General features: G+C 33.8%; 1 protein-coding gene across 5 annotated transcripts in view; it reads left to right on the top strand.

The window, feature by feature from the left end:
* BLTP1 (bridge-like lipid transfer protein family member 1) overlaps positions 1–27,880 on the top strand; it is a 211,864-nt gene that overhangs the window by 106,272 nt on the left and 77,712 nt on the right. For all 5 annotated transcript variants that reach the window (XM_060105644.1, XM_060105660.1, XM_060105652.1 and 2 more), the window contains 17 exons: positions 910–980; positions 1,523–1,696; positions 2,182–2,302; positions 3,273–3,419; positions 3,808–3,935; positions 4,270–4,469; positions 5,733–5,930; positions 6,600–6,811; positions 10,551–10,702; positions 11,182–11,332; positions 11,500–11,652; positions 13,277–13,517; positions 14,620–14,762; positions 17,609–17,828; positions 18,281–18,439; positions 20,009–20,184; positions 22,888–23,063. In XM_060105644.1, the coding sequence (XP_059961627.1) occupies positions 910–980; positions 1,523–1,696; positions 2,182–2,302; positions 3,273–3,419; positions 3,808–3,935; positions 4,270–4,469; positions 5,733–5,930; positions 6,600–6,811; positions 10,551–10,702; positions 11,182–11,332; positions 11,500–11,652; positions 13,277–13,517; positions 14,620–14,762; positions 17,609–17,828; positions 18,281–18,439; positions 20,009–20,184; positions 22,888–23,063 (2,822 nt within the window). The remainder of the gene's footprint in view (positions 1–909; positions 981–1,522; positions 1,697–2,181; positions 2,303–3,272; positions 3,420–3,807; positions 3,936–4,269; positions 4,470–5,732; positions 5,931–6,599; positions 6,812–10,550; positions 10,703–11,181; positions 11,333–11,499; positions 11,653–13,276; positions 13,518–14,619; positions 14,763–17,608; positions 17,829–18,280; positions 18,440–20,008; positions 20,185–22,887; positions 23,064–27,880) is intronic.

Genomic DNA, 27,880 nt, shown 5'->3' on the forward strand with positions numbered 1-27,880 from the left:
GAGGTTAGAATTGCTGTGAGAGGTTAGAATTATTGTAGTATTTTCAATAAATCTAGTTTGATTAGGCAGTCAAATCTCTGGAGAAAATAAGTCAAGGAATTCATATCTTTAAACAACTTCAAAAATAGAACATAAGAAAGTTATTTTTCTTCATTAAATCTAAATACAGGCTAGCATTTAAAGGGGTTTAGTTTGGTTATTCAAGTGCATTATTTATTTTATTTGTTATCTTTTATGGATATAAAATACAATCTAGCTTTTCCTATAATTTAATGTTACTCTGGGATTCTTTCCCACTTAAAAGTTGATTGTAGGGGGCTTTCCTGGTGGCGCAGTGGTTGAGAGTCCGCCTGCTGATGCAGGGGACACGGGTTTGTGCCCTGGTCAGGGAAGATCCCACATGCCGCGGAGCGCCTGGGCCCGTGAGCCATGAACGCTGAGCCTGCGCGTTCGGAGCCTGTGCTCCGCGACGGGAGAGGCCACAACAGTGACAGGCCCGCGTACGGCAAAAAAAAAAAAAAAAAAAAAAAAAAAAAAGTTGATTGTGCTACAAGACTCTAAAATTAGCTTTTTCTAAGAAAAGCACAATTTAAAGAGGAACTATGGAGGAAAAACATTTGAAGCACTTGCTTTTAAGCTTTAGTTGTATAGTCTACTCTCGTTGCTGAATCTTCTCGTTGCTGAATCCTCACAGCCCTACTCTGTCATTTGTCTGAATAATTAGAAAATGAAATTGCCAGTTGAATATTTTCTGTGATTTTTTCAATTTGTTAAATATTTATATCATACATATCAAAATCACATTAACAAGGTAATTTGGATATTCACAAGTATCAGTTTATAGCATAAAATTACAGAATAATTAATATTAAAATTCTAGTCTATAAGTAATGTTTTTTATTATTCTAGGTTATCAAACAAGGGCTCACAGCTAACTCTTTACTAGACAGAGGAATGCAGCTTTCAGGATCAACTTCAAAGTAAGTAAAAATTATATACTTTTGAAGTTTAAAATCAGTCTTTCTTGATTATGAGATACATAGAGTTCGTTCGGAGGAATAACCACTCTTTACTTGACTGTAGTCTTTATTTTATGAATAAATTGACCCAAATAATTCAACTCTGTTGTCTTCCATGGCTTTGCCTACATGTATAAGTAGTCAGTAGCATTTCTTTTAGACATACTATGCAAACCATAACTTGGCATATTAAAATTGGGAACTAACAAGAATTCAGTATTATAATTTTCATATTTTGGCGGAGCCCTGCCAAGTAAATATGTCAAAAATTTTTTTATCATTTGACGTATTAACCGTCTTTGATCAATTTGCATTTTATTGCCTCATTTGTCTTGTCCTTGAAGAGTATTTGGGACATATAATATATAGTCCAATTTCATGAAATTTTTAGTTGAAATAAGTATAAGTTTAAGGGTCACTCATCTTAAGGAAGCTCTAACTTCTATTTTTTTCATATATATAATGGTCTTTTTAATATATACTTTGCTTGTTAAATTGTATAGTACACCATATACTCCTCTGGAAAAGAAAGCTGTTGATAATACAGATGATGAAACATTAACAGAAGAGTGGACCTTGGATCAACCAGTCTCTCAGACCAGAACAACAGCCATAGTTGAAGTAAAAGGAACCGTTGATATTGTTCTGACTCCCCTAGTGGCTGAAGCTTTAGACAGGTATTAATTTTGTCTAAAACTACAACTACTATTTTATAAAATAATGAGTGTATGTGATATAGTATTTTCATGAAAAAGAACGATGATGGCTATTTTGATTGAATAAAAATGAAAATATATTTTAAAAGGACTATGTTTCAGTTATTATTTGTTACTTTTTCAGCCTAAATAATTATATATTGCAATATTATAATAATTATATTACATTGTATTTTCTACTTTTTGCTTTTGGGCTGATAAGCATAAAATTTATCAAATACCCAGGAACTAATTATTAAGTTTGATATTCTTACTACTGTCTGGTTAACGAAGGTATAAAGAGGAAATAATATATTGTCTGTCCTGCAAGGAGATATAGTCTATCTAGGGAGACAAAACTAAGATGAATAAAATCTAGAATGGAACATAATAGGATAGACTAGATAAACTAGATCATAGTATTAAGTGATATTAAAATGTTTCATATACTGTTTTTCTTCCCTCAGGTATATTGAAGCCATGGTTCATTGTACTAGTACTAGACATCCAGCTGCAATTGTGGATGATCTACATGTCAAAGTCCTCAGGGAAGCTGTCCAAAATAGCAAGACTACCTTCTCAGAAAATGTAAGAACTTTTTGTTGAGTGAGTGTGGCAAATTGAGTATTCTTCACAGGTACATAATATCCAAACTTGAAAAAAATTTGAATATACTAAAATTTTATTAGTCATTTAAATTGGAATACATGAACATTTCTAAATAATCTTTATATGTCATTGGCTCCATAAGAGATAGCATAAGAGGAGTAAAATATTTATTAAAATGTAGCATTATTTTTTCTTTTATTTTGGAAATAGTTTAATTCTAAGCCCTTCCTAAAGAGCTTTGGTCCTAAGTGAATGAGCATTGTTTAGGACTGGTACATTCATTTACTAAGAAAGCAAATCTGCATAGTATTTTGGCTTTCCTCTGTGATTAGATAACTTGTATCTTAATATTTTTGAGATTATTTTTGTTCACCTCGGTGAATCAAGTCACTGTCTTCTGGTGTGCGATGTTTTACTTAACACTGTGGTCCTAGTCACTAAGCCAGTTTCTTAGCAGTCATATCCTGGTGATTGATCCTCATCTAGTGACTGTCCACTTGACTTTCAGATTTATCTGAGTCGCATTTGGACTACGGACCAGAGGCAAGCTGAAAGTAAAACTGATTATTTTTAGTGATCCAGTTATTCAAAATATATTGGCATTTCATGTGATAGGTAGCTTGGCTAGAGGAGTACAAATCAAAAGAAATTTGAAAATATTCCCAGCCAACAAGGAGCTAATTATCAGAAACCAAATATGTTCTCAAGTACATGTTTTTATGTAGGCTGATTTTGCTTTATTATGTATCACTTCTCTCAACACTGGGGCTGCCAGTCTATTTTCTAGCTTTTCTAAGGTTTGGACTTTAAGACTGGGAATGCTAAACCAGATGGCAGCTGGTACCTAGATGGGTATAAAGGAGCACAGTGAATAACAAGTTGCTGTTGTAGATGATATGGAAATTACGAAAGGTCTGTGAAATAATAATTCCGCTTTCAATCTTTTTAGCTATCTTCCAAACAGGATGTTAGAGGAACAAAAACTGAACATTCTACCATAGGAATGACTAACCAAGGACAAGCACAGACAAATCTTATAATGAAGCAAGATAATGTAACAATTAAAGGTCTTCAGGCTAATGTTAGCATACCAAAGGTAAAAATTTAATATTTAAACAAGTTTTCCTGAAAGAGAATATTTTGGTGGTTTTTATGCTTTGTATTTACTAAACTGAATGGTGGTAGAATAGATTGTAATATCAAAAATATATATTTTATTTCCTTGATGATCTAATGTAACATTTAATGTAATGTAAGTAGTTTACTTAAGCAGAATGTTGGGTAATATTTACTAAAATAATTCACATTGATCCAGTAAGAATTTAATTATTATTTTATGAGAGTTTATAAGCTTCTCCTTCATTACTTTCATACACATAGATATGCCATTCCTAATGGTAGTTTTTCATTTTCCTATATATCTTATGTTTAAGTGGTAACTTTTTACTTTTCAACTCTGAAATATGTGACATTTTGTGTGTTAGGTGAACTTATGTTTGTTACAAGCCTCAGTGGAAGAATCTCCGAGTACAGCTCCTAGTAGAAGTGTGACTCATGTTTCCTTAGTAGCACTATGTTTTGACAGAATTGCTACACAAGTTCGTATGAACAGGTAAGAAAGAGTTTATTAATTTGAGACATGACTGCCTTGCTGGATGTTAAAGCAAGCCTTAACCATCCGTTTAATACATTTCGGAAAATTCTAATGTTAAAACTCAGAACTGGTATTGGAATTTCAAATCTCACTTTAAGATTAGCAAAGTAGGTTTTAAAAAGTTTGTACTTTTTTTTTTCATACTATCTTTTAGTAAACACTGAAGAGTTTGTTATTAATATTGGTTTAACTAAAATAGTGGATTGTTTTTTTTAAAATACTAGTTAAATGTTTTTACTGAACTATATATTATTTAAATGTTAACCATCATACTCTTTCTTTTTTCATAAAGAGGTGTGGTTGAAGAGACTTCAAACAATGCAGACCCTGGTAGAACATCAAATTTTGATAGGTATGTTCATGCCACTAAGATGCAGCCTCAGTCATCAGGATCTCTCAGATCAAATGCTGGAGCGGAAAAAGGCAAAGAGATTGCAGCCAAGTTAAACATTCATCGAGTTCATGGGCAACTGAGGGGTCTTGATACAACAGGTAGGAGTCTACAACATATTTTTCTTTGACATGTATAAATGTAAGAGGATTTTGCAAAAGGAAACATAATTTTTTTCCTTTGAAGATTGCTACAATTTGAGTATTTTATCAATATAAGGAAGGGAAAGGTATTTCTGTATATATTGAACACATAGTATTTAACTATTCATTATTCACATTCTACGCAGGATGGAAGGTAAACTTGGGTGGGAAGGTGGGTAGTATGGCCCCAAATTAGGAACTGCTTCCAGCTTGCATCTGTTTTCTTCATGGTATCTGTTTGCTCACTGTAGAACAGAGAGAGTATGATCTTTATAGTCTTTCTTTCTTTTTAAAATTATCCTGTAGGCACAGCTTTGTTAAAAAGAATTAATAGTGGTATCAAAAGCAGGTAGTCAAATCTGTGAACTATAGCAGCAATAAGAATAATAGACATGGCTGTGCTTCTTAAAATAATATCTTTGAAGAATTTTTAATGAACTGAGGAAATTATCATAGTTGACTGCTACATGCAAGGTGGGAACCAAAGCTGGATTTGTAAAACGATCTCTAAAGAGCTAGAAGAAAACTTAGTTCATATGTAAACAAGTTATCTCTGGGTGGTAAATTTACATGTGTTTTTTAATCTTCTTTTTGTTTTTCTGTATTCATTAGCTGTAATCAGAGAAAGAAATGAAAAAACAGTAAGATAAACTAAAAATCTCTGCCAGGCACTCGGGATGTTGGCTCCCATATTGCATATTGAAAGGGATGGAATTAGGAAATATCTGTGATGAATTGTTATATAAAATATGTTAGCATAAAGCAATCTTTGAGTGAAAGCTATAGTTTTCCTGGAAAATAATGTTTTTCCTGAGGCTAGGTAATTAATTAAAATAATTTTTTATTTTGTAAAATGATGAGAAAGTATTTAAAAATAGTTTACTATGAAGCTGAACTATTCAAGAACTTTTTAAGTTTAGATCTTTAGAGTACCCTATAATCTGTCAGAAATGACTTTATCCTATCTCTGATCTGTTACTTATGGAATCTTCTTTTCTCCCTCTAACTTCAACATAATTCTGGCACTTTTTAAGTAGTATGACATTAGGCAGTGCTATTTTAGAAATTGGTTGGTTCATTTGTTTATTTTTCTTTTTGACAGAATACTAAGATATCTTTTAAGACAACCACTGTGCCAAATGCTTACATTATTTGTTGTTTTTAAAAAATATACAAACCTCTGTCTTTAAAAATGGTCATTTTGTTTTCTTTTGATAATAGATATTGGTACCTGTGCCATCACTGCTATCCCCTTTGAGAAGTCCAAAGTTTTATTTACTCTTGAAGAGTTGGATGAGTTTGCTTTTGTGGATGAAACTGATCAGCAGGCTGTTCCAGATGTAACTCGAATAGGTCCCAGCCAAGAAAAATGGGGTTGGATAATGTTTGAATGTGGACTTGAAAATTTAACCATAAAAGGTAAGCTTTTTATAAAAATTTCTGCTTAAGTGGGGAACAAATTGGCCACACATTGCTGAAAAGTTTTGAACAATCATGACTTTCAATAACCTGTATCAGCATATTCAAGCAGAAAGTGTAGCATCTGGGATTATTTACTAGGAGTGGGTGCCCCATCCCAATTGTGTAAGTGGAGCTTAATGAAATTATTGTGTGATTCAAAACTAGCAGAGCATCTAGACACGTAAAATGCCTGAGCAAAGCAGTGCATAGTTCAGAAAAAATTCTCAAATAAAATATAAAGCCTCTTAACTTTTGGAAGTCTGCATCTTTGGAAACTGGATCTTTGATTAGTAGAGCCTTGCCATATACGATGAAAATACTGTAAATCCTTTATTCAGTGATACTGACTTATATTTATTTTCTTTTACATTACTGACTAATACATTAAAATAGGAAAGCTGAGTTGTGTATAAGACTTCTAGGCTTAGTTATATATAATAGTAGTGTATATGCCTATAATTCCATACCTGATATTGCAATATTATATCACTTTTATAGATAAGGGCAAAGTTTTGGTGAGAAAAAAAAATCTTCATGAGATTTTTATTTTTTATTTTTATGGATATGATAGAGTACAGCATTGAGACACCCAGTGTTTTTAATAAATAAATTCTTTCATTTGTATAGGAGGAAGACAGTCTGGTGCTGTTTTATATAATACTTTTGGAATTATGGGTAAAGCTAATGTCACGGAAAGGGGTGGAGTGCTGACATCCAATAATTCTTCTGATTCTCCAACTGGCAGCGGCTATAATACTGATGTCTCTGATGATAATCTTCCTTGTGACCGAACAAGCCCTTCTTCAGACTTAAATGGAAATTCTGTTTCCGATGAACAAGTTGGTGAATTTCTAATAATAATAATGATTTGGGAAAATAAAATAGAAAACTACATACCCAATTCACATTTAATTTCTGGAGTATATTTCCTTGTCTTTCCATGTTGTGGATTTTGCTTAAATGGTAGCCAAGGCATTTTGGTGATTATATTCTACTAGAGTATAATTGCTGAAATGTAGGCACCATATTATAGATATATTTATATCTGTCATAGTACCTAGCATAATATTTTGCTTGTGTTAAGTACTTAATTATATTTGTTGAATTAATGAATTAATAGAATTTCAGACTAGCAGGCTTTGTTTTTATCTTATTTGAAGGATTTTAGCAGAATTCATTTTTTAAATAAACAGTTTTGTTATTGGTAGTATTTTATGCAAGTTTAAATATTTTTGTCAATATCTACCTATTTCATTTGGAAGCCTGAAGAACACCTTACATGCAACTCATTTATTATTTTTATTATGGTATAATTTCATGGTGATGAATATAGTAACAGCAATAATGAAAATATTCAAAATTCTAGACTACAGAATAGTTGTACTACTACCTGATTGATGACCTTGGGCACTTTTTTTTTTTTTTTTTTTACTGTCTCCTATGTTTCTGAAATAGGAGTATTATAATGTTATTGACCTAGAGTTGTGAAGATTGAAGGAGGCAGTACATATGAAAGACTTAACTTGGTGTCTACAGCATAGTAAGAACTTGGTAAATGTTGTTCTTAAACATACATGACACTTCCGATCATTTGGAAATTAGACCAATTGAAGAGGAAAGAAACCACCTTTTAACTAAGAAATGTGTCATGGGTATCTAGTATGCATTGGCAAATCACTCCTGAACCCAGGTTTCTGGGAATTTATTTTTGAAATGTTTATTTTGATTTGATGCATAGTAAAGGGTTTTAATCACAGTTTTCTTGTGAGGTCTTCGGAAGTATTTGAGAGCTGGGTGGGAATTAGCACTTCGATTAAGGAAATTAAAATATATAGCAGCTGCTCACTGAACAAAGAGCTAGGAAGAACCTATCTGTTCTTTCCTTCTCCTTCACCTTCTAAAATACTTGACAGAAACTCAGGTATCTTCCTTAATCTCGCTGATCCTGTTCTCCTTGGTGGAAGTCCTCGAATTTTGTAACGTTGCTTTCTTTTGGTTCTCTGACTTTTCTTGGTCCATTTCCTTATGCAGTTCATTGTCCTTCATAAATGTGGGTGTTCCCCCCATGTTCTGTTCTTGGCTACTCTTCTTGCTCTTTGTCCACTCCCTCACTTGTTTCATTTCCTAGTCCAGGTCCATAATTTGATGACACTGCTCTTTCCCATCGGTTATGCCTTCAGCATCAACCCTTTACCTGAGCTTCAGAATTGTATCCAATAGCCTTTTAGATATCATCATTTAGATGTGCCATAGGCACCAAAAATTCAGTCAGTCTAAAACCAAGTTTTTTGTTACTTTGCTTCACATGTTGTTATAAGTACTTGCTTATTATCTGCAAGCCTCTCTCCCGTTTTCTTTTCTTTTCTTTTTTTTTTTTTTTTTTTTTTTGCGGTACGCGGGCCTCTCACTTTTGTGGCCTCTCCCGTCGCGGAGCACAGGCTCCGGACGCGCAGGCTCAGCAGCCATGGCTCATTGGCCCAGCTGCTCCGCGGCATGTGGGATCTTCCCGGACCGGGGCACGAACCCATGTCCCCTGCATCGGCAGGCGGACTCTCAACCACTGCGCCACCAGGGAAGCACCCCCCTTTCCTGTTTTTTAAAGTTCAAGTTCCTCTAGACTGTTTTCTGTATATTTGTATATACTCAGTTGCCTGGCTCACAGCCCTTGTCTGAAATCCATGGACCAGATGTATTTGAGAATTCAGATTTATTTTTCTTTAAAAGAAAGGTAGTATGCCGTAGCCCTATATTGCCCCTCTCTCCTTCCCTCTCCCTACTGATAACCACTAGTTTGTTCTCTATATCTGTGAGTCTGCTTCTTTTTTTGCTATATTCACTAGTTTGTTGTATTTTTTATTTTTTTATTTTATTTTTTTACATCTTTATTGGAGTATAATTGCTTTAAAATGTTGTGTTAGTTTCTGCTTTATAACAAAGTGAATCAGTTATACATATACATATGTTCCCATATCTCTTCCCTCTTGCATCTCCCTCCCTCCCACCCTCCCTATGTTGTGTTTTTTAGATTCCATTATAAATGATTAAGATGTGCAAACTATTATGTATAAAATAAGCTACAAGGATATATTATACAACACAGGGAATATAGCCAATATTTTATAGTAACTATAAATGGAGTATAACCTTTAAAAATTGTGAGTCACTATATTGTACTCCTGTAACATACAATATTGTACATCAACTATACTTCAATAAAAAAATAAAATAAAGGTAATACGGTGTGTGTATAAGCTACATAAACTCCTAGTGGAATCTGAGATAGCACTACATCTTGAAATATTTGAATATTTCTACAGCAAGACATGAATAAAAACACCAAGTGGGATAAATAGTCTCTTACAAGTTCATATCAGATTTTGATGCCACAAAAACAGATATAGATTTTCAGAATGTTGTGGATTTTGGAATTGCAGATATGGGAATGTGGACTTATATTTAGTGCCTGCTGACTTTAAAATTACTAGGGTCTGTGGTTCACATTGTCTTGTAACATTTAGGATTTAAAGCTGTTTTGTGGATACTCTTCATTCCTTAATCATCCCACAAGAAAATGCCAATCTTTTCTTTATTTTGACCAAGAATATCTAAAAATGAATTAGAAACCTATGAAACAGATATAGCAGGCAATGGATTTTGTTTGTTTCTTTAATATTATGCTTCTTACCTCCCTGCATTCTGAAGAGTGGTGATTACATGTTTAAGAAGTATTATTCCTGTTTCTCAATACAGATTCAGATTACTAGCATCCAAGATAACTAATAATTTTTTATTGTATAGTGTTATTTATTTGAACATAGGCTATAATAGTATTTCTTATGGCACTTTATTTGGAAGTTTGAAACATTCTATTAAGATAAATGGAAGGGGCTTCCCTGGTGGTGCAGTGGTTGAGAGTCCGCCTGATGATGCAAGGGACACAGGTTCGTGCCCTGGTCTGGGAAGATCCCACATGCCGCCGAGCGTTTGGGCCCGTGAGCCATGGCCGCTGAGCCTGCGCGTCCAGAGCCTGTGCTCTGCAACGGGAGAGGCCACAACAGTGAGAGGCCTGCGTACCGCAAAAAAAAAGAAAAAAAAAAAAAGATAGAATGGAAAATAGATTGCAGTAGGAAGCAGAAGACCTTAATGCTGTCACTCATTCTCCAACTTAATAGTTGTATGACCTCTGGCAAGTCATAAAACTTCTTTCTCTCATCTAGGAAAAAAAAAAAAAACAGTATCCCTAAACAAATGTGACTGAATTAAGTGATTGAGAGAAACACTTTAGTTCTAAGATCTCTGATTTATGGTTCGTTATAATGCAGTTCGTTATAATTTATGGTTTGTTATAATTATGGTTTGTTATAATATTTTTCAGAGTGTGCTCCTTGGAGCTTCAAGGATCCATAGGTATTTCTCAGAATAAGGATTAGGCTGAGCAAGGTTTATGTTACCTGTTTTATATCACGGTGTTATCTGTAGAACTTGATTTGATAGAAAGGTTTTGTTCGTAAAACACTCTGTGCTAGTGGTTTTAAGGGACTATACATTAATAAGTTTTTGATGCTCTGTTTTATATAGGATGAAGGAGTTGAATCTGATGATTTGAAAAAAGATCTGCCTTTAATGCCTCCACCTCCAGATTCCTGTAGCATGAAGTTGACCATCAAGGAAATTTGGTTTAGTTTTGCAGCTCCCACCAATGTGAGATCTCCTGCACATGCATTTTCTAGGTAAAAAGTTTTAAAAATATATTACTATCCCTGATGTTTCTTTAAGTAACATACAATACTGTTTCATGTATTTTTTTAATTGTTTTTCTGATATATCTAGTATTAGGGTTGCCAGTTTCTTTTCCATCTTTCCTACTTCATACTTTCTATGGACGTTATTCCCAATTTGTTTGACCCTTCTTTCCTAGGGTTTTAGTTTTATTTTTACATGTCACCCTGCCATAAGCTTTTTATATACTCTTTTCACCTCTAACTTTTATATTTTTCTTTATTTTATAAAGAAATATTTTTATATTTTTCTTTATTTTCTGTTATCTGTTCTTTGCATTTCCTACTTATATGTTCAGAATTTATCTAGTGGTCAAAAGGAAAGGTAATTTTGCCTAATAAAATAGCCACTAATTACAGTAGGTATGGTAGATTGTTTGAAATACAAATCTAAACACTTGTTTTTAAAATTTTTTTTTTCATATTAAAAGGCAGCTAAACCTTTTAAGCACTGCAACTCCAGCTGTTGGTGCATGGCTTGTTCCTATTGATCAACTCAAGTCATCCTTAAACAAATTAGAAACCGAGGGAACCTTGAGAATTTGTGCTGTTATGGGATGCATAATGACAGAAGCATTAGAGGTATGTCTTTCAACAATACAAGGTATCATACAAAGTTTATTATTGAAAATGATCCCTTATTATCATTGTCAGAAAACATCAGACCTGCAAGTTCTTAATTTCCAGGTATCTTTTGTTTGTTGTATCTTTGCTGTGTCATTCTGAATCTGTTGTTTTGCTTTTTACAGAATAAAAGTGTACATTTTCCCTTAAGAAGTAAATACAACAGACTTACAAAAGTTGCCCGCTTTCTCCAAGAAAATCCTTCATGTTTACTGTGTAATATACTACATCACTACCTGCACCAGGCAAATTACTCCATCATTGATGATGCTACAATGGTGAGTTACTGGAATCATATGTTAGCTTTAAAAAAACCTCTATTCTTTTGAGTAGCCGTTGACCCACAAGGTTTGAGATGAGTATGGGAAGTCCAAAGGAGAAATGTGGTTAGATATCCAGCCTATTGACAAGATTGGGCTCAAATTAATGGTTTGGGAGTTGCCAGCATGCAAGTGTTAGAAGCTGCGGATATGGATGAGCCTTCTACGGATGATATGTTGAGTGAGAAACTGGTCAGGGATGGATCCCTGATAAATACCAAAATTAAAGGAGCATGGAGAGGGTGCATAGAGGTACACAGAGTGCTAAGGAGGGAAAAGAAGAGGTAGAAGGACCAGGAAAGAAGGTTTTAGAAACCAAAGGTATAAAGAATTTCAAGCAGGAGAGTAATCATTAGAGTCAAATTTCACAGAAATGTTTAATAAAATAAGAACTAATTAATGATTGAGGGGGGAATATGTAACTGTACGAATAAATACAGTATATCTCTGCACTAGAAAAGCACTATGGAAGCACATGATTAGAGGCTTAGAGCTTGAGGATCTCCCTCTCCTCTCCAAGTTTCTGGTCAATAGAGAATACACAGGAATCTTTAGCCAAATTAGTAATCAATGTATCAGTATTATTAATGGCCAGTCAAGCTCCTGATAACCTCTAATGAAAGAATCTGGAGTAAATTATGGATTTCATAAAGGTACTTAGACCTGAGGCTGGTATAGTGCTTTCTACTCCCACCCTGTGAATTGAAGCCTGGGAGATCCACAGTGCAAGGTTAACTTGCCCATCTAGTCACAGGCAGGCATTTCCCACGGATGGATGCTCTGCCGGGATATGGTTTTCATGTAAGAGGAAGAAACACAAAATGACCCTCCTTACTTGAGTCTAGGAATGAAAGGATAGGCTAAGCGACCTGATGTTCCTCAGAAAGTAAATGAGGTGATTCCTGCCACCTAGTAAACGGCTCTCTTCAGTCAAAGCTATTATTCCTAATACTAGGAAAGGGGAGGGAGAGGAGTTGCATATTTTCTCCTTAGGCTAAGGCTCCAGTAGGCAAATTTTCTTTCATAAAATCATCACCATGTGGAATAAAATATATTCTAAATTATGTAATTCTTACTGATCATATATTTAAGTTTCAAAGCAGTTACAAATCTTTCTATGTCTGTCATTTAACTATAGTAATTTATTAAATTTTTAATGATAAAATAGAGGTGGTTACCTAATCTTTGAAAGAAATAATTTCCTCTTTACTTGATGAATATTCCAGGTAGGACAAAATACATTTAATTCTTCAGTTGAGCAAAGCAGGTGAAGTGCATTGAATGCTTCTTAAGGAGGATCCCACTTTTATACCCCGTGTTTAGTCTCTTATTTACCTGGTACTGCTGTGTTGTTTATGATAGAAAGATGCAACATTGTGTTTAGAGATTGAGTTCTATAGTCAGCTTGAAATAGTGACTCTCCTGTGTAAACCTGGACAAATTACTCAACATAAAAATTCCAGTTTCCTCATCTCTGAATGGGAGTTATGAGATTTAAATGAATAAATGTATGCAGAACACTTAAATGGTCACTATTATTGTTACAGTAAGATTACTCCTAACCATGTCATTGTTGTTACAGAGTGATGGCCTTCCTGCTTTGGTAACTTTAAAGAAAGGTTTAGTTGCACTGGCAAGGCAGTGGATGAAGTTTATTGTAGTGACACCAGCCTTTAAAGGAGTGAGTTTACATCGACCAGCTCAGCCCCTGAAACCTCAATCAGCTGTGGTCTATGATCATGAAGATGGGCTTGGGCTGGACAATGGAGGTGGTCTTCAAAGTGATACCAGTGCTGATGGAGCAGAATTTGAATTTGATGCAGGTAATTTTATAAATATTTTTGCTAGATACTATGTACTTGGTAACCTAATACTTGTGATAATTTTAATAATTTTTGTCCCAAATTTGAAAATGTCATGGCTTAATTATACAACTATGATTTGTATTAGTCCAAATAAGTGGTAATAATGTTGGAATCTTTATACAGACTTGACTTCTAAGTTTAATTTTGTGAAATACAGAAGATTTCTTCTCCTAACCTATCCAGTACAATTAACAGGCATCTTTGTATAGCCAGAATGTTTTGAGTGAAACACATGAATTTCTTTTTGAAATTTATATTTTTATTTGTCTATTTATCATGCTCCCTATACCAGTCTTTTAAAGATTTGAATTTTACCTGGTGCCTGTTTGATTCTGAATTTGTATAATGTTTAGAGGTATGCATTCAGCCCACAATTCTGTCATTATAATGACTGTGCCAGAACATAGGCAGTAGATAATGCATTACAGAAATATACATGCATACTTAAATGCTTTTTCAAAGGATAATTTTTATTATTATCATGATATATAGTATTCAATGAAAATTTATCTTGTGATCTTTTGAAAAAAATTAAAAGTACCATGGAAAAGGATAGTAGTCTTAAAATTAGAGCTTTCAGAACATTTACATATAATACTTTACCAAGCTTTTAAAAAATAAATTAGAAAAACTTTGTATTTAACAAATAAATATGTTATGTGTAATAGGCTAGATTTTATTATTTTAAAAAATTTCAAGTCTACCCCAAAATTGAAAGAATAGTGCAGTAAACATCCCTTCTAATCATCTGCAAATGCCTAGGTTAATCTGTGAACATTTCCTACTTTCTTTAGCATAGTTGAATTAGTTTTTGATCTCTGTGCCATTTGGGTGACATGTGAAAGACTGAGCAGAAGCTGTTTGTTCCTTTCTTGAGACTGAGTGAGAAGACTGGGGTTTGAAGAATAAAAGACAGAAGAGTGAATGTTATAGCAGAGTGCACAATTAGTTTTTCAAGAAATATGAAAAGTTGAGTTTAGTTATGCCACCAGGAGCATTGGAGTTGTTGTTTCAAGATTATGATAATCTATAGCCCACTTATTGTTTTGAACTGTTTCAGCCACAGTCAGTGAACACACAATGCTGCTGGAGGGATCAGCCAACCGGCCTCCACCTGGTAGTTCTGGACCTGTAACTGGAGCTGAGATAATGAGGAAACTATCTAAGACTCATACGCATAGTGACTCTGCATTAAAAATAAAGGTACATTGTTGCTGCCCTTGGTTAGAGTTACTTAGACTTACAGAGAAGACCTAAACTTTTGTTATCTCAAATGTAAATATTAGGTATTTGCCCTAAATATTCAAGTAGTGTTTTTATGTTGAAATTAACATGATTAGTAACTTTTAGTTTACACATTTCTTTGAAAATTATATCAACAGTCAGTAATTAATATTGAACAAGGACTACTTTAACTACCAAGCCTTAGGGCTCTCGTTGTTTCAACTTATTGAATATTGTATTCAATAAAAAACAATATTGAAATGTTGATCAGCTTACAGTTATTAGTTTTAATGAGAAGTTTTATAGGTAGTACATGATCAAAATACAGTTTGAGTTAGGCTAGTTTTATGACTTTAATTACATTTTTTTGTTTTAAGAAATTTAACCAGTGCTTGATAAAATAAGACATATGGATAGCAGAGTGGTTGAGTGCCACTCAGGAGTCAGACTGCCTTGGTTTCAATCCTGCCCCTGCCACTTAATTGCTTTGTGACTAAAGTTTTTAACTGCACTGTGTGTCAGTTTCCTCATATGTTAAAAATGGAGATTATAATAGTAACCTCCTTCAGAAGGTTGCTGTAAAAAATAATTGAGTTCATACATGAAAAATGCTTAGAACAATACCTGGCTTATGGTAAGCACTTAGTAAGTTATTTGCTGTTGTTGTGAGTTACTTATTTTTTGGTAATTTCCTTTTCTGAGCACTGAAAACAGCAAATAGTTAATATTTTAACTTCCTTTGACAGTCTGGGTATAATCTTAAATTAATAATTAATACCAAGAATCCATTAAGTAAATTGTATTTTTCACTATATTGAAATATAAAATTTCTACACAGAAAAGAAAGTATTGTAAACAAAATGGAAAGACATATGACCAAGGGCTAATTTCCTAATGTGTAAAGATCTCTTCCTAATCACTAAAAAGGCACAACCAAATAGAAAATAAAGGCAGTTCACAGAGGAATTCATATACAAATATGAAAATGTATTCTCTTATAATTAAAGAAATGTAAATGTAAAATAAAATGAGATTCCATTTCCACCTGTCAGGTTGAAAAATCTGAAAGTTTAATAGTATAGGTTGGTGAAGATGTAAGAAAACAGACACTTTCATATGGTACTGGGTGGGAGTGTAAACTGGCATAACCTCTTTGAAGAACAGTTTGTCAATTTTTAAATGTAAAATTTTAAATGTAATGCCTTTTAACAGTATGTCCATGTCCAGGAACTGATTCTAAAGAAATGAATGCTCATAAATGCTCAAGGATACATGTCCAAGAACATTCTTTACAACACCATTTATAATAGGAGTATAATGGAAACAACATAAATGACTATTTGAGGACTAATAAATTAGTGTACCCTCATATGGATGCCTACTATGAAGACTTCAAAAAGATAAAGTAGATCTCTAAGTGGATGTGGAATGATCACCAAAGTGCACTGGTTCAAGTAAAAATAAAGTATAGGACAATATGTATCTCTGTGTTAAAAAAGGATAAATATGTTTATGTAGTCAAATTATTTATATAAGGATAGATAAGAAATGGTTAAGAGGACTTCTCGGGGAAAGGATCTAGTAGACTGGAGCTCAGGAGATACTTTTTATTGACTAGTCTTTTGTGCTTTTGAAAGTTTTATTTTGTGTAAGTATTGCTCTTTTAATTAAAACATTTAATTTGATATACATTTTTTAAAGTTTGGGCTATAGGCTTATTCTATTTCTGCAGTATAGTTACAAGGCTGGGACACTTTAAATTCTCCACCCCTTAATCTGTCTCAGAATTTTTCCTGGTTTATAGTTTTTCCAGATGCTCTGATCATATTTAGGTGTTTGCTATTTTAAAAAATTTTTTATTTCTTTTTTTATTTTGGCTGCATTGGGTCTTCGTTGTTGCGTGCGGGCTTTCTCTAGTTGTGGCGAGCGGGGGCTACTCTTCGTTGCAGTGCGTGGACTTCTCATTTGTGGTGGCTTGTCTTGTTATGGAGCTCGGGCTCTAGGCGCATGGGCTCAGCAGTTGTGGCTTGTGGGCTCTGGAGTGCATGTTCAGTAGTTGCAGTGCACGGGCTTAGTTGCTCTGTGGCATGTGGCATCTTCCCAGACCAGGGATTGGACCCATGTCCCCTGCATTGGCAGGTGGATTCTTAACCACTGCATCACCAGGGAAGTCCCTAGGTGTTTGCTATAATGCTGTTCTCTCTCAGAAATGTTTTTGAACGTTCCTTTGTTTATGGATTACAGAAGTCCAAAGAATTGAAATTAAAAGTGCTTCGTTTCAGATCTCTGCTTTTCAGGCTCTTTCTGTCTGCATGGTCTTTCTTTGTACTGTTTTAAACTGATCTGGAATTCCGGTCTTAGATGTGACAGAACAGATAGAGATTGGACAATTGTGTAATTTTTGATTTTTTTGTTTTTCTTCAGAGAATTGCTGGAAATTCTTTTTGGTATATTAGAGCTTTACAGAGAATCAGGTCTTAACACAGAAATTTATTATCAGAGTACCAAGAAGAGTAGTATAGTATGAAGAATTTTGGGATAGACATCTTACCACCAGACTCCCTCTCCAGATTTTAAAGGGCATTAATCATTGTTAAAATTAAATGAGTGATAATAAATGCTGTCCTTTGTATTGTACTGTAGAGTTATAAAACATTATTACATACATTTGGGATTCACCATAATTCTAATAGACACAAACTGTTTAGATAGACACAGTTGTTTTAATGTAAACAATAACTAGTAATAAAAACAGTGAGTAGTCGTGGTTATCAGTAGTCATTTTTATGTGCATAAGAAAGAGCCCCGTGTTGTTCCTTTTATAGGGCATTCACCCGTATCATTCTCTGAGCTATACCAGTGGTGACACTGCCACAGATTCTCCGGTGCATGTGGGACGTACAGGCATGCCAGTTAAGGAGAGTCCAAGGAAGGAGAGCCTACTCAGCTACCTGACGGGAAGCTTCCCAAGCTTGCACAACCTCCTGGAAGGGACCCCTCAAAGAAGTAGTGCAGCGGTGAAAAGTAGCTCCCTAACGAGAACAGGTATATCCTTAGTTTTGACAATTATAAGCTTACTTCTGTGGGAGATTAAGAAAACAAAAACAGGACTTATGTTTATTTAGATATATACTTTGGTTGCATACCTAGTCTTTTGTATTACACCTTATCTTTGAGAAAGTATTTTGGGAAACTCTTCTGCTTATAACTTGTTGGTGTCTCATGCCCTTAGTTTGCATTTTTAAATTGCAACATTTGCTATTACTGTCAACCTAGGCATGGTGTGAAATGCTGTCTAGGCCAGCCAGCAGTGAATTTTTTCCCATTATGATAGCAATAAATTATTTATTAATGCCTTAATATCCAAATACCAACATCGTGCAGTGAGTTTAAAGACAAACAAAAGGCAGATAATTTAACCTGACTTTTCAAAAAATAAATCACATTTTCTGCTCCTTAGTACATAAGTACTATACTCAGTAAAACTTTATTTTCAGGAAACACAATGGCCACTGATATGTTATCTGAACACCCTTTGTTATCTGAGCCATCATCTGTGAGTTTCTATAATTGGATGTCAAATGCTGTGGGTAATCGAGGAAGTGTGGTGCAAGAATCTCCTGTTACAAAATCAGGACACAATAGTCTCCCAACAGGTATTGAGCTATCACATTATTTTACTTAACCATCTAAGGGGTATGTGTGAAGTTATGTTAAAATCCTGTTTTTCAGAGGATGGTTAAAAAAATCTCAAACGTTTAAGTACTGTTTAGTTGAAATTGGCTCATTTATGGAATGCCTTTGCTAATATTGCAATTGAGAGAGTCCTAAGCAGTCGCTCAGTGTTCTTGTGGAAAGGCAAATATGTCAAATGCAAGATTATATATAATTTAAAGAGTTTAAAACTTCCATTTAATGTGTGTGGTTTAATTTTCAAAACACCAAGAGGAGGTAAATGAAAAAATGCAAAGTATAATTACAGCGTCATGTACCTACAATACAGAAAATACTTTCAGCTTATCCAGAGTCCTCTGAGGCATAATGACAAGCATCTATATACTCTTTATACTTAAATATTTAATTAAATCTGAAGGAGTACTAAAAGGAATAAAGTAAGATTCTTGCCCTCAAGGAGGGAAACAAATGAGGAAAATTTATTAATTTTAAAGGAATGTTTGTAAGTAGCAGGAAAACAGGCAAAGAATTCACAAGGAAATATTGGTGGCTATTTCCAGTAACATAAATGGAGCTACTCTTTCTTTCCTATCCTTTGCTATTATTTTTTGTTTTTCCAAATTCACTAGATGCATTTATTATTTTATTGTAAAAATGTGTATATATATTTTAAATGAATATGTGAAGTAGCCTTTGAACCTAGTTACTGAGGGCAGCTGGAATTAATCTGTATAACCTATTGGATCACTTGTAAATTTTCTTCAGACAAAAATATGAAATTATGAAAAGTAGTTGATACATGACTACTTACTCAGTCCTTTTTTTTGCCAGTGCATGGACCACTTTTGAATCTGGAGCTGATCCTAATTCTGACTCTTAAGAGCGCTAAGACGTGCTAATTCTTAGTATTGGCCCTTGGTTGAAGAAGATAGAAGGATGGTGCTTTTACCAGCTCTCAGCACTTTTCTGGAGCTAGTGTCACTACTTCATAGAGTTTAAATTTCAAAAGAATCAGAAAGGAACATTTCCTCTCTATCACAGGTCCTTTGCCTGGCGAGTTGAAGGATAAAGGGAGTACAGAAGAAAGAAATAGTGCCATTTCATTTTTGTTACACCTTGGGAAAGCATAGTGGGGAAGAAATTTATATTTGGGATTCTGTGATGCCTATGGCTTTTGTCCTGCTGCAGCTGCTTTTTGTAGCCCTGCTACTGTCTATAATTCTGTTCCTCAGTGCAAAGCTGATGGGATATCAAATGCTTTTCAAAGATCTTCCAGCCCTAAAGTTTTATATTTTGGAGTGACTGGCTCTAATGCATACTTCATGTACAAGGATGAGTGATATATTCTGAAAATAAAGTTTAATTTCATTTTCTATTAATAAATCATGTCTGTAAAATAACCTGAAAGTGCTATTTTTTCCCTTCTCAATTTAAATGGTCTGATAATACAATTATAATACAAGTTTCATAAGTTTACTTTGCTGTGCCCCTTTATGTTGCTTTCATTTCCCAGTAATTTAGATTTTATTTTTGAACACTTGCTGTTTTAGGTGTTGCACCCAATCTTCCTACAATACCCTCAGCCTCAGATTTCAACACTGTCTTGTCTAGTGACCAGAATACTTTGGATGGGACACATTCTCAACATAGCACTAGTCAGGATGATGTGGTAGGTGTAGAAGAAGCCAACCAAGGGTTTCCTGCTGTACAGCTTGCTGATGCTCAGGTGAGCCAGTCTGTTTTTCCCTAATTATAGTGACCTCGCATTGAGCAGTACTTAGCAGCTGGAACCATCAAGTATGTGCACCGTGGAATTCTAGTGAAAATCTTTTTCCTTGCCTGTCTGCCTAAAGCCTTCATGAAAAAAGGAGGAGCCTTTAAAAAGTACATGGGTTAATTATAAATACAAATTAAGCATCTATAGATACTCATTAAACTGAAGAGTGGCATATAGTTAGTTGTCTCGTATAGCAACATTTTTGTTATTTGGAGATAGAGATAGGCAAAATAACATGACTAGAAAGTTAAATTTCATCATTTCCTATAGTCTTTAGTGCTATGTGAAGACTTGAGCGAGCAGTGGGGAGGCATTGAAGATTTTAGAGCAGAGGAGTAAAGTGCCTGGAACTGTACATGTGCAAATGTTATATGAGTAGCAATGTGTTAAATGGATTGAAATAGAGATACTAGAGGTGAAAAGATGAGTTAATGAAATAGTTCACACAAATGGTAATGAAGCTATTAGCTTAGATGGTTATGGCTTTGATAGGTAAAGGAGAAATATTGTGGAGATCTTATTTAATTGACTAAATGTAGGGAGTAGAGAACAAAATCCTTTGAAATGTACTTTCTAGTTTGAGTGACCAGAGGCAGGTGGGAGAGTGGGATATGGATATTAAGAGGTATTATTTTTTCAGGATGAAAGAGACTCGAGCATATTTTTTACTTAGGAGGAATTAAGAAGGTCCTGATCAAAAAAAAAATGGAAAAGAGGGTAAACTGATAAAGACTCAGGGAGGGATGAGAAGTGTTGGAATTTAGAGTCATTTATAGAGAAAGATACTTTTTGACATAAAAAGTACTTTTTCCCCTGAGAATGTTTGGGAAGGCAGTAAGGACATTTCATAACTGTACAGGTAAGTTTGCAAATTGATAGCCTCAACTTTCTCTTACAATAGGAGGTGATTTATGTTAAGAAATGTGTCAGGCACTTTTAAACTTTCTTGAGATTTACTTCTCTAATACATTGGAGTAGTTTTTAGGGATTCTTTCACTTTTTTTTAAAAGAGAGAGAGAAAAGAAATATTTTTATGTCTATTTTGGCCTGTATATATATTCATTGTATTTATTAGCATCCAATACACATTTTTAGAGACAACTATACTATTTTACATGTAAGACTCTAAAATCTACCAGAGACATTAATATTAAGTAATACAATAAAAAACTGTGTAAGGTGATTTAGATATATGGAAAGGTTAGAGTGAATGTGAAAGAGAGCCCACCAGACCCCCAGAAGGATTGCCAAATAGTGCTGAGGGTCTAGTTATTTAGAACTTCTTGTGTCCTTAGTAGCTCAGCTATAGGAATAGAAGAGGATTGATCCAAAGCAGATGTAGCAAGAAAAATGAGGTGATGAAATGTAATATACAGTCTTGGAAGTTGCTGAAAAGGAGTTTAAGGCAAGATTATGGGGGGAAAGGAAGTCACATAACTTTGGAACTAAAGCATTGGTTGAGTTATCTGCATGGCCAAAGAAGCCATTCAGGATGATAAACTGGGATGGAAAAGAAAAGAACCAAAATACCTGATGGGTTTGCAGAATTAACTAAGGGGCATAAGTAGATAACAAAGATTAGGAAAGGTGGAAGATGGTTTGAACCTTAAAGAGGGAAGAGCGTTTCCATTAGGATGAAAGAGCAAATCTAAGAAAGAGTAAACCCAAGAAAGTGTATGCCAAGCAGATACACAAGGGAGAGAAAAATACTCCCTAAGTTTCCAGTGAGGGGTGAATTGTTTGAATTCTCTCATTCTAGGCCTTCATGCTTTCACAAGGGTAGCTTGTTTTCCCAAGCACAAACAAATGAGATGATGTAGAGACAAGTGAAAGTGCAGACTTGAGTTTCATTGCATAAATGGAATTTCTCCATTTTGATAGATTTTTTAAGCTTCGGGAAAAGATTACTAAGTGAGAATGTGTGGTGAAAGAGTTAGAAGGGGGTCAAGGAAAGCACCGGATATATAGCATCTGTATTTAGGATGTGGAAGGAGGAAAAGGACCCATGCAGCAGAGAAGGAGTAGTCAGAAAGATTATAGTGATCTACTATTGCACACATATAGTTGCTTCTATTTGGGTTACCTCTTAGTAACTATGAAGTTCAGTTAACTAGAGATTTAACCAGAGTGATGTATTAATATTTCCATAGCATATATGATACTTAAAATGTAAAGGAAGTTCTTTGTCAGAAAATGTTATTTTGCAACCAAGTGATACCACTTAAAAATAGACCAGATATTAAAAATATAACATGAAATGTTTTTATATTAACACAGGAAATTGATAGACTCTTTTGTGAACCTTTTATAGCAGATTGTTACGGAAACACAGTAGATATTCAAGCCTTTCTTAAAAGCAAGAAGTAGAATGATTTAAACTAATTCACAATTCTATTTACCTTGTACTTTCACTTAAGTAGGATCAAGGCATCTTTGTCCTTATGATTAATTTGAAGATGAGTGACACATAGTAGGTGCTCAAAAATACTGTTAAGTTTTAAGTAAAATTAGAGCTATATTTATTATACAAGGCCTTTTTTTTCCCCTTCACACTACAGTTAATAATATATACTGAGATAGAGTGTAAGAAAAAAGCCACAATAAATGATGAATTGTTAAGTTGAGGTAATATAAATGTGTTATGTTTTTTAGGTTGTTTTCAAACCTCTTCTGAGTCATACAGGGATCCAGTCACAGGATGCAGTGCCTCTCTGCTACCGAATGTACTTCGGAGAACACCTCTCATTTTCAGGAACTTTGGACTGCCTTAGAGCAGATATCGTGGATTCAGACACAGCCAAAGAGAGAAAAGGCAAAAGAGCAAGAAGGTGTCTTACATTATTATTGTTTTTATGTAAAGTTTTGTACAAAAGTTATAATACTTGTTTTTTTTAACTTTGCTTTCTTCCAGTGCTGATGCGGTAGTAATTTTAATAGCGTAATGAGAAGATAACTTCCATTTAACAGAAACAGTAGTCACATTTCCTTAAAAACCTGTTGATTTTATCAGTAGGTTATGAGACCTATTTTTAGGCATATTTTTGTAAGATGTTAGTACATGTATGAGAGTCAGCCAAAGCACTTATGCTGATAAATACACTTTATTTACTGTTGCAGTAGTTTAATTTTTATGATCTTATGGATTGTAATTTTATATATTATTCTTAGAACTTACTCCTAACCTCCTTTCTGAGTTGACTTGTAGCAGGCAGTATTTTCTATTAGGAACAGAGTAGAAGTCTTGCTGAGAGTATGGACTTGCTTTTCACAATAGTGTGGTACCATTAATAATGACCATGCAAGCTGAAACACTGCAGAAGTGACCTTAATGATTATAAAGATTAATGGGGAAAATTACCTTTGTTTTGTGACCTGGAAAAATGTTTGTCAAAATATTAAAAAAGCCTCTTACTATTTATTATAAATGTATAGGAAAATGAAAAATATAGTAAAACTAATATTTTGTTCATACAATTTAAAACATTAGAAACATGGAGAATTAAGGTGTTTTATTTCTTTCTTAAAAACTCATCAAAGGGTAGTTTGTGTAGTCCTTACCTTCTTATCATCATGTAACTTACAACACAGAATGAGCATCTTTTCTGTGCCTTAGCAAATGTCATATGCCATTCTCAGCAGTTTCCAACATTTTACCTTTGCACTTTGTGTCATGAAATATCTTCCCTAGTTCTTTTCACTAGAAAGGTTTTTGCCCACATCACTTTCTCTGGGATACCTTCATCCTTTTTGCCATGACCACTTCCTCTTTATGCTAGTAAGTTTGCCTTCTCTGAGCTCCTCTAGCTGCATATCTAGAGTTTCTAGAACAGTGGAAGTGTCAACATTTTCATACTCAGTTGTTTTCTTCTATAACTCCATTTACTTTTTTAAACTTTATTTTTTAATTGAGGTAACATTGATTTATAACATTATATAAGTTTCACATGTACAACATTACATTTCTACTTCTGTATACACTACAGCATGCTCGCTGCCAAACGTTTGGTTTCCTTTTGTTACCATGTGTTTGATCTCCTTTACCCATTTTGCTCCCCCCTCCCTTACCTGAGCCCCTTCCCCTCTGGTAACCACTACTCTGTTCTCTGTATCTGGGTGTTTGTTTTTGTTTGGTTTGGTTTATTTATTTTATTATTTGTTTTTTGTATTCCACATGTAAGTGAAATCATATGGTATGTCTTTCTGTGTGACTTATTTCACTTAGTATAATGCCCTCAAGTTCCATCCATGTTGCTGCAGACAGCAAGATTTCATCTTTTTTTATGCTGAGTAGTATTGTGTGTGTGTGTGTGTGTGTGAGTGTATACCATATCTTCTCCATCCATTCATCCATTGATGGGCACTTAGGCTGTTTTCATATCTTGGCTATTGTAAATAATGCCATGATGAATATAGGGGTGAATATATCTCTTAGAATTAATGTTTTTGTATTATTTTGATAAATACCCAGAAGTAGGAAAGCTGGATCATAAGGTAATTCTAATCTTAATTTTTGGAGGAATTTCTATACTGTATTCAATAGTGGTACACCAGTTTATATTCCCACCAACAGTGTATGAAGATTCCCTTTCTCCACATCCTTGCCCATACTTGTTATTTCTTACTTTTTGATGATAGCTATTCTAACAGACATGAGGTGATATCTCATCATGGTTTTGATTTATATTTCTCTAATAATTAGTGATGTTGAAAATCTTTTCATACGCCTGTTGGCCATCTATATGTCTTCCTTGGAAAAATATCTATGTAGATACTCTGCCCATTTTTAATCATTTTTTAAATTATTGAGTTGTATAAGCTCCTTATGTATTTTTTGGATATTAACCCCTTATCAGATATATCATTTGCAAGTATCTTCTCCCATTCAGTAGGTTGTCTTTTCCTTTTGTTGATGGCTTCCTTTCCTGTGCAGAAGCTTTTCATTTAGATGTAGTTCCATTTGTTTATTTTTACTTTTGTTTCCCTTGCCTGAGGAGGCATATCAGAAAAATCTTGCAAAGACCAATATCAGAAATCATAGTGCTTAAGTTTTCTTTCAGAAATTTTCTGATTTCAGGTCTTACATTCAAATCTTTAATCCATTTTGAGTTGATTTTTGTGTATGGTGTGAGATAGTGGTCTAGTTTCTTTCTTTCTTTTTCTTTTTTTTTTTTTTTTGCATGTGACTGCCCAGTTTTTCCAACACCATTTATTGAAAAGACTATCCTTCTCCATTGTTTGTCTTTTGCTCCTTTGTCATAAATTAATTGTGCATATATGTGTGGGTTTATTTCTGGGCTTTCAATTCTATTTCATTGATCTATGTATGTTTTTCTGCCAATACCATGCTGTTTTGATTAATTTAACTTTGTAATATAGTTCAGAATCAGGGAGCATGATACCTCCAGCTTTGTTTTTTTTTTTTCCTCAGGATTGCTTTAACTATTCAGGGTCTTTTGTGGTTCCATATATGTTTTTTGTTCTCTTTCTGTGAAAAATGTCCTTGTGATTTTGATAAGGATTGCGTTGAATCTGTAGATTGCTTTAGGTGATATGGGCATTTTAACAATGTTAATTCTTCTAGTCCATGAGCACAGAATATCTTGCAATTTATTTGTGTCTTCAGTTTCTTTCAACAATGTCTTATGGGTTTTGGTATACAGGTCTTTTACCTCCTTGGTTAAATGTATTCCTAGGTATTTTATTATTTTTGTTTCGATTGTAAATGGGATTGTTTTCTTAATTTCTCTTTCTGCTGGCTCATTGTAAGCATATAGAAACAACAGATTTTTGTATGTTGATTTTATACCCTGCAACTTTCCATTTACTTTTTATTGAATTTCATCACCACAATCTTATTTTGCTTCATTTTCATCTTTGCTGTCCAGTTCCCTTTTAATTAACCATTTTTGTAAAATGTCATGTGGGTTTATCACAAGGAGGCAATATAACTACATGCTTTACTGTCTGTGCATGAAATGAAAAACAAATGTGCACTGACTAATCACTGGCAGACTTTGACAGAAGTGATGTGGTTGGTCAGTGATCATGATGTACGTCTATTATTTATGTAGTGATTTGTGGACTGAAGAGCTAGCAGCAAGTTTATACTTTATGCAGTAAATTTCAGTTAAAATTTGAACCATGTTATTGGGGTCTGGTGTTATTTAACTATAAACCATGGTAATTGCATCCATTCACATTGGAATCATCAAATCCAGACACCAAAACATTAATATCTGCTTACATTCCTGGATTAGAGTTTAAAGTCCTGCGTTAAATTTGTATTTCTATTTACAGTAGCCTACTTTCATGTAAATATATACATACATATAAATATATATTAATATGTAAAAATATATGTATATATAAAAATGGTATGTATACACACATAGTATATGTATCATCAGATATAATTAGGTTATGCATAATTATATTATATATAATATGATTATATATATTAGATTATATTTACAGCCTACTTATTGGCCTGCTAAATGCCATATAATACTGCTACAGACCAGACCTTCATCTGACCACACTTCCCTTCTTATGTCTCCAAATTCTTTGAATGACTTTGAACTTACTGTCTTTAGTCTAGCCGAACCTAACATTCCTTTTAATTTTTCTATTATCACACCACCTCTGAATGCTCTACATTCTTATTACTCCACCATGGTTAGCTTTTATTTCTCAGATCTCCTGTAACTCCACCTTAGCTCTTATTTATTAGGAAACTTTTGTCACAGTACACTTTTCCTGGTCATTAATTTTAGTCTGGTCTGGGCTTTTTTTGTAGCACATTGTTCATTCTACTAATTATTGTACCTTACTATTGGGTTATAGTTTCTTATATAAACATGTATAAGTCTCCTAGACCATAAAGCCAGAACAGTTATTAAATCATTTAGCATAAGTCCTGGCATGTAGTATGTCCTCATAAATATTGGTTTCCTTATATCTTTGCTATCTCCAGTCAAGATAGGTGAACATGTTAAGGGCTTAATAAATATTTAATTTTAACTTTACCCATGTGGCTGCTTTTGCCTTAAATGACTGCTTCATTATGTAGCTAGATTTCTTCCCCCTTTTACTTGAATCTCCTCTCTTTAAGACTTTTTTGCCTCGCTTACATGTTTTCAGTTCTTGTTTTTGCAGTTTTGGATTATTTTAATCTCTTTTGAGTCTCTCTTCTATATCTTCTAATTCTCAAAATCTAATTTTTCCTTCTCTGATTGCACACTTAGCATTGATTATAGGCTTACTCTAAGCTTGTACATTTTCTTGAATTATACCACAGAGTGGAATTTTTCTTATTAAATACGAAATACTAGTATTCATTAAGGAATTATTAGTCTCTAATTATAATTTCTTTAAGTCAAATTGAAAATATCAAAGAATCTTGGAGAGGTTTTTTTTCCCAATAGAAAAAAATCCTGTGTTTAATTTAACCTATATGACTACACATTCATATTTTACATGGAAGAAGAGGAGAAAAATATCTTTTTAAAATTTTGGTGCTTGAGGTTTATTGTTATTAGTAGTTGATTTATGAAAATATGAGATATTTTGACATTTTAATATTAAAATTGTCTATAATATTTCTACCTGAAAAATTTTAGATATGCAGGGGGTTTGCGAAAATAAC

The sequence above is a fragment of the Mesoplodon densirostris genome, chromosome 1 (assembly GCF_025265405.1).
Source record: "Mesoplodon densirostris isolate mMesDen1 chromosome 1, mMesDen1 primary haplotype, whole genome shotgun sequence".
NCBI lineage: Eukaryota > Metazoa > Chordata > Mammalia > Artiodactyla > Ziphiidae > Mesoplodon > Mesoplodon densirostris.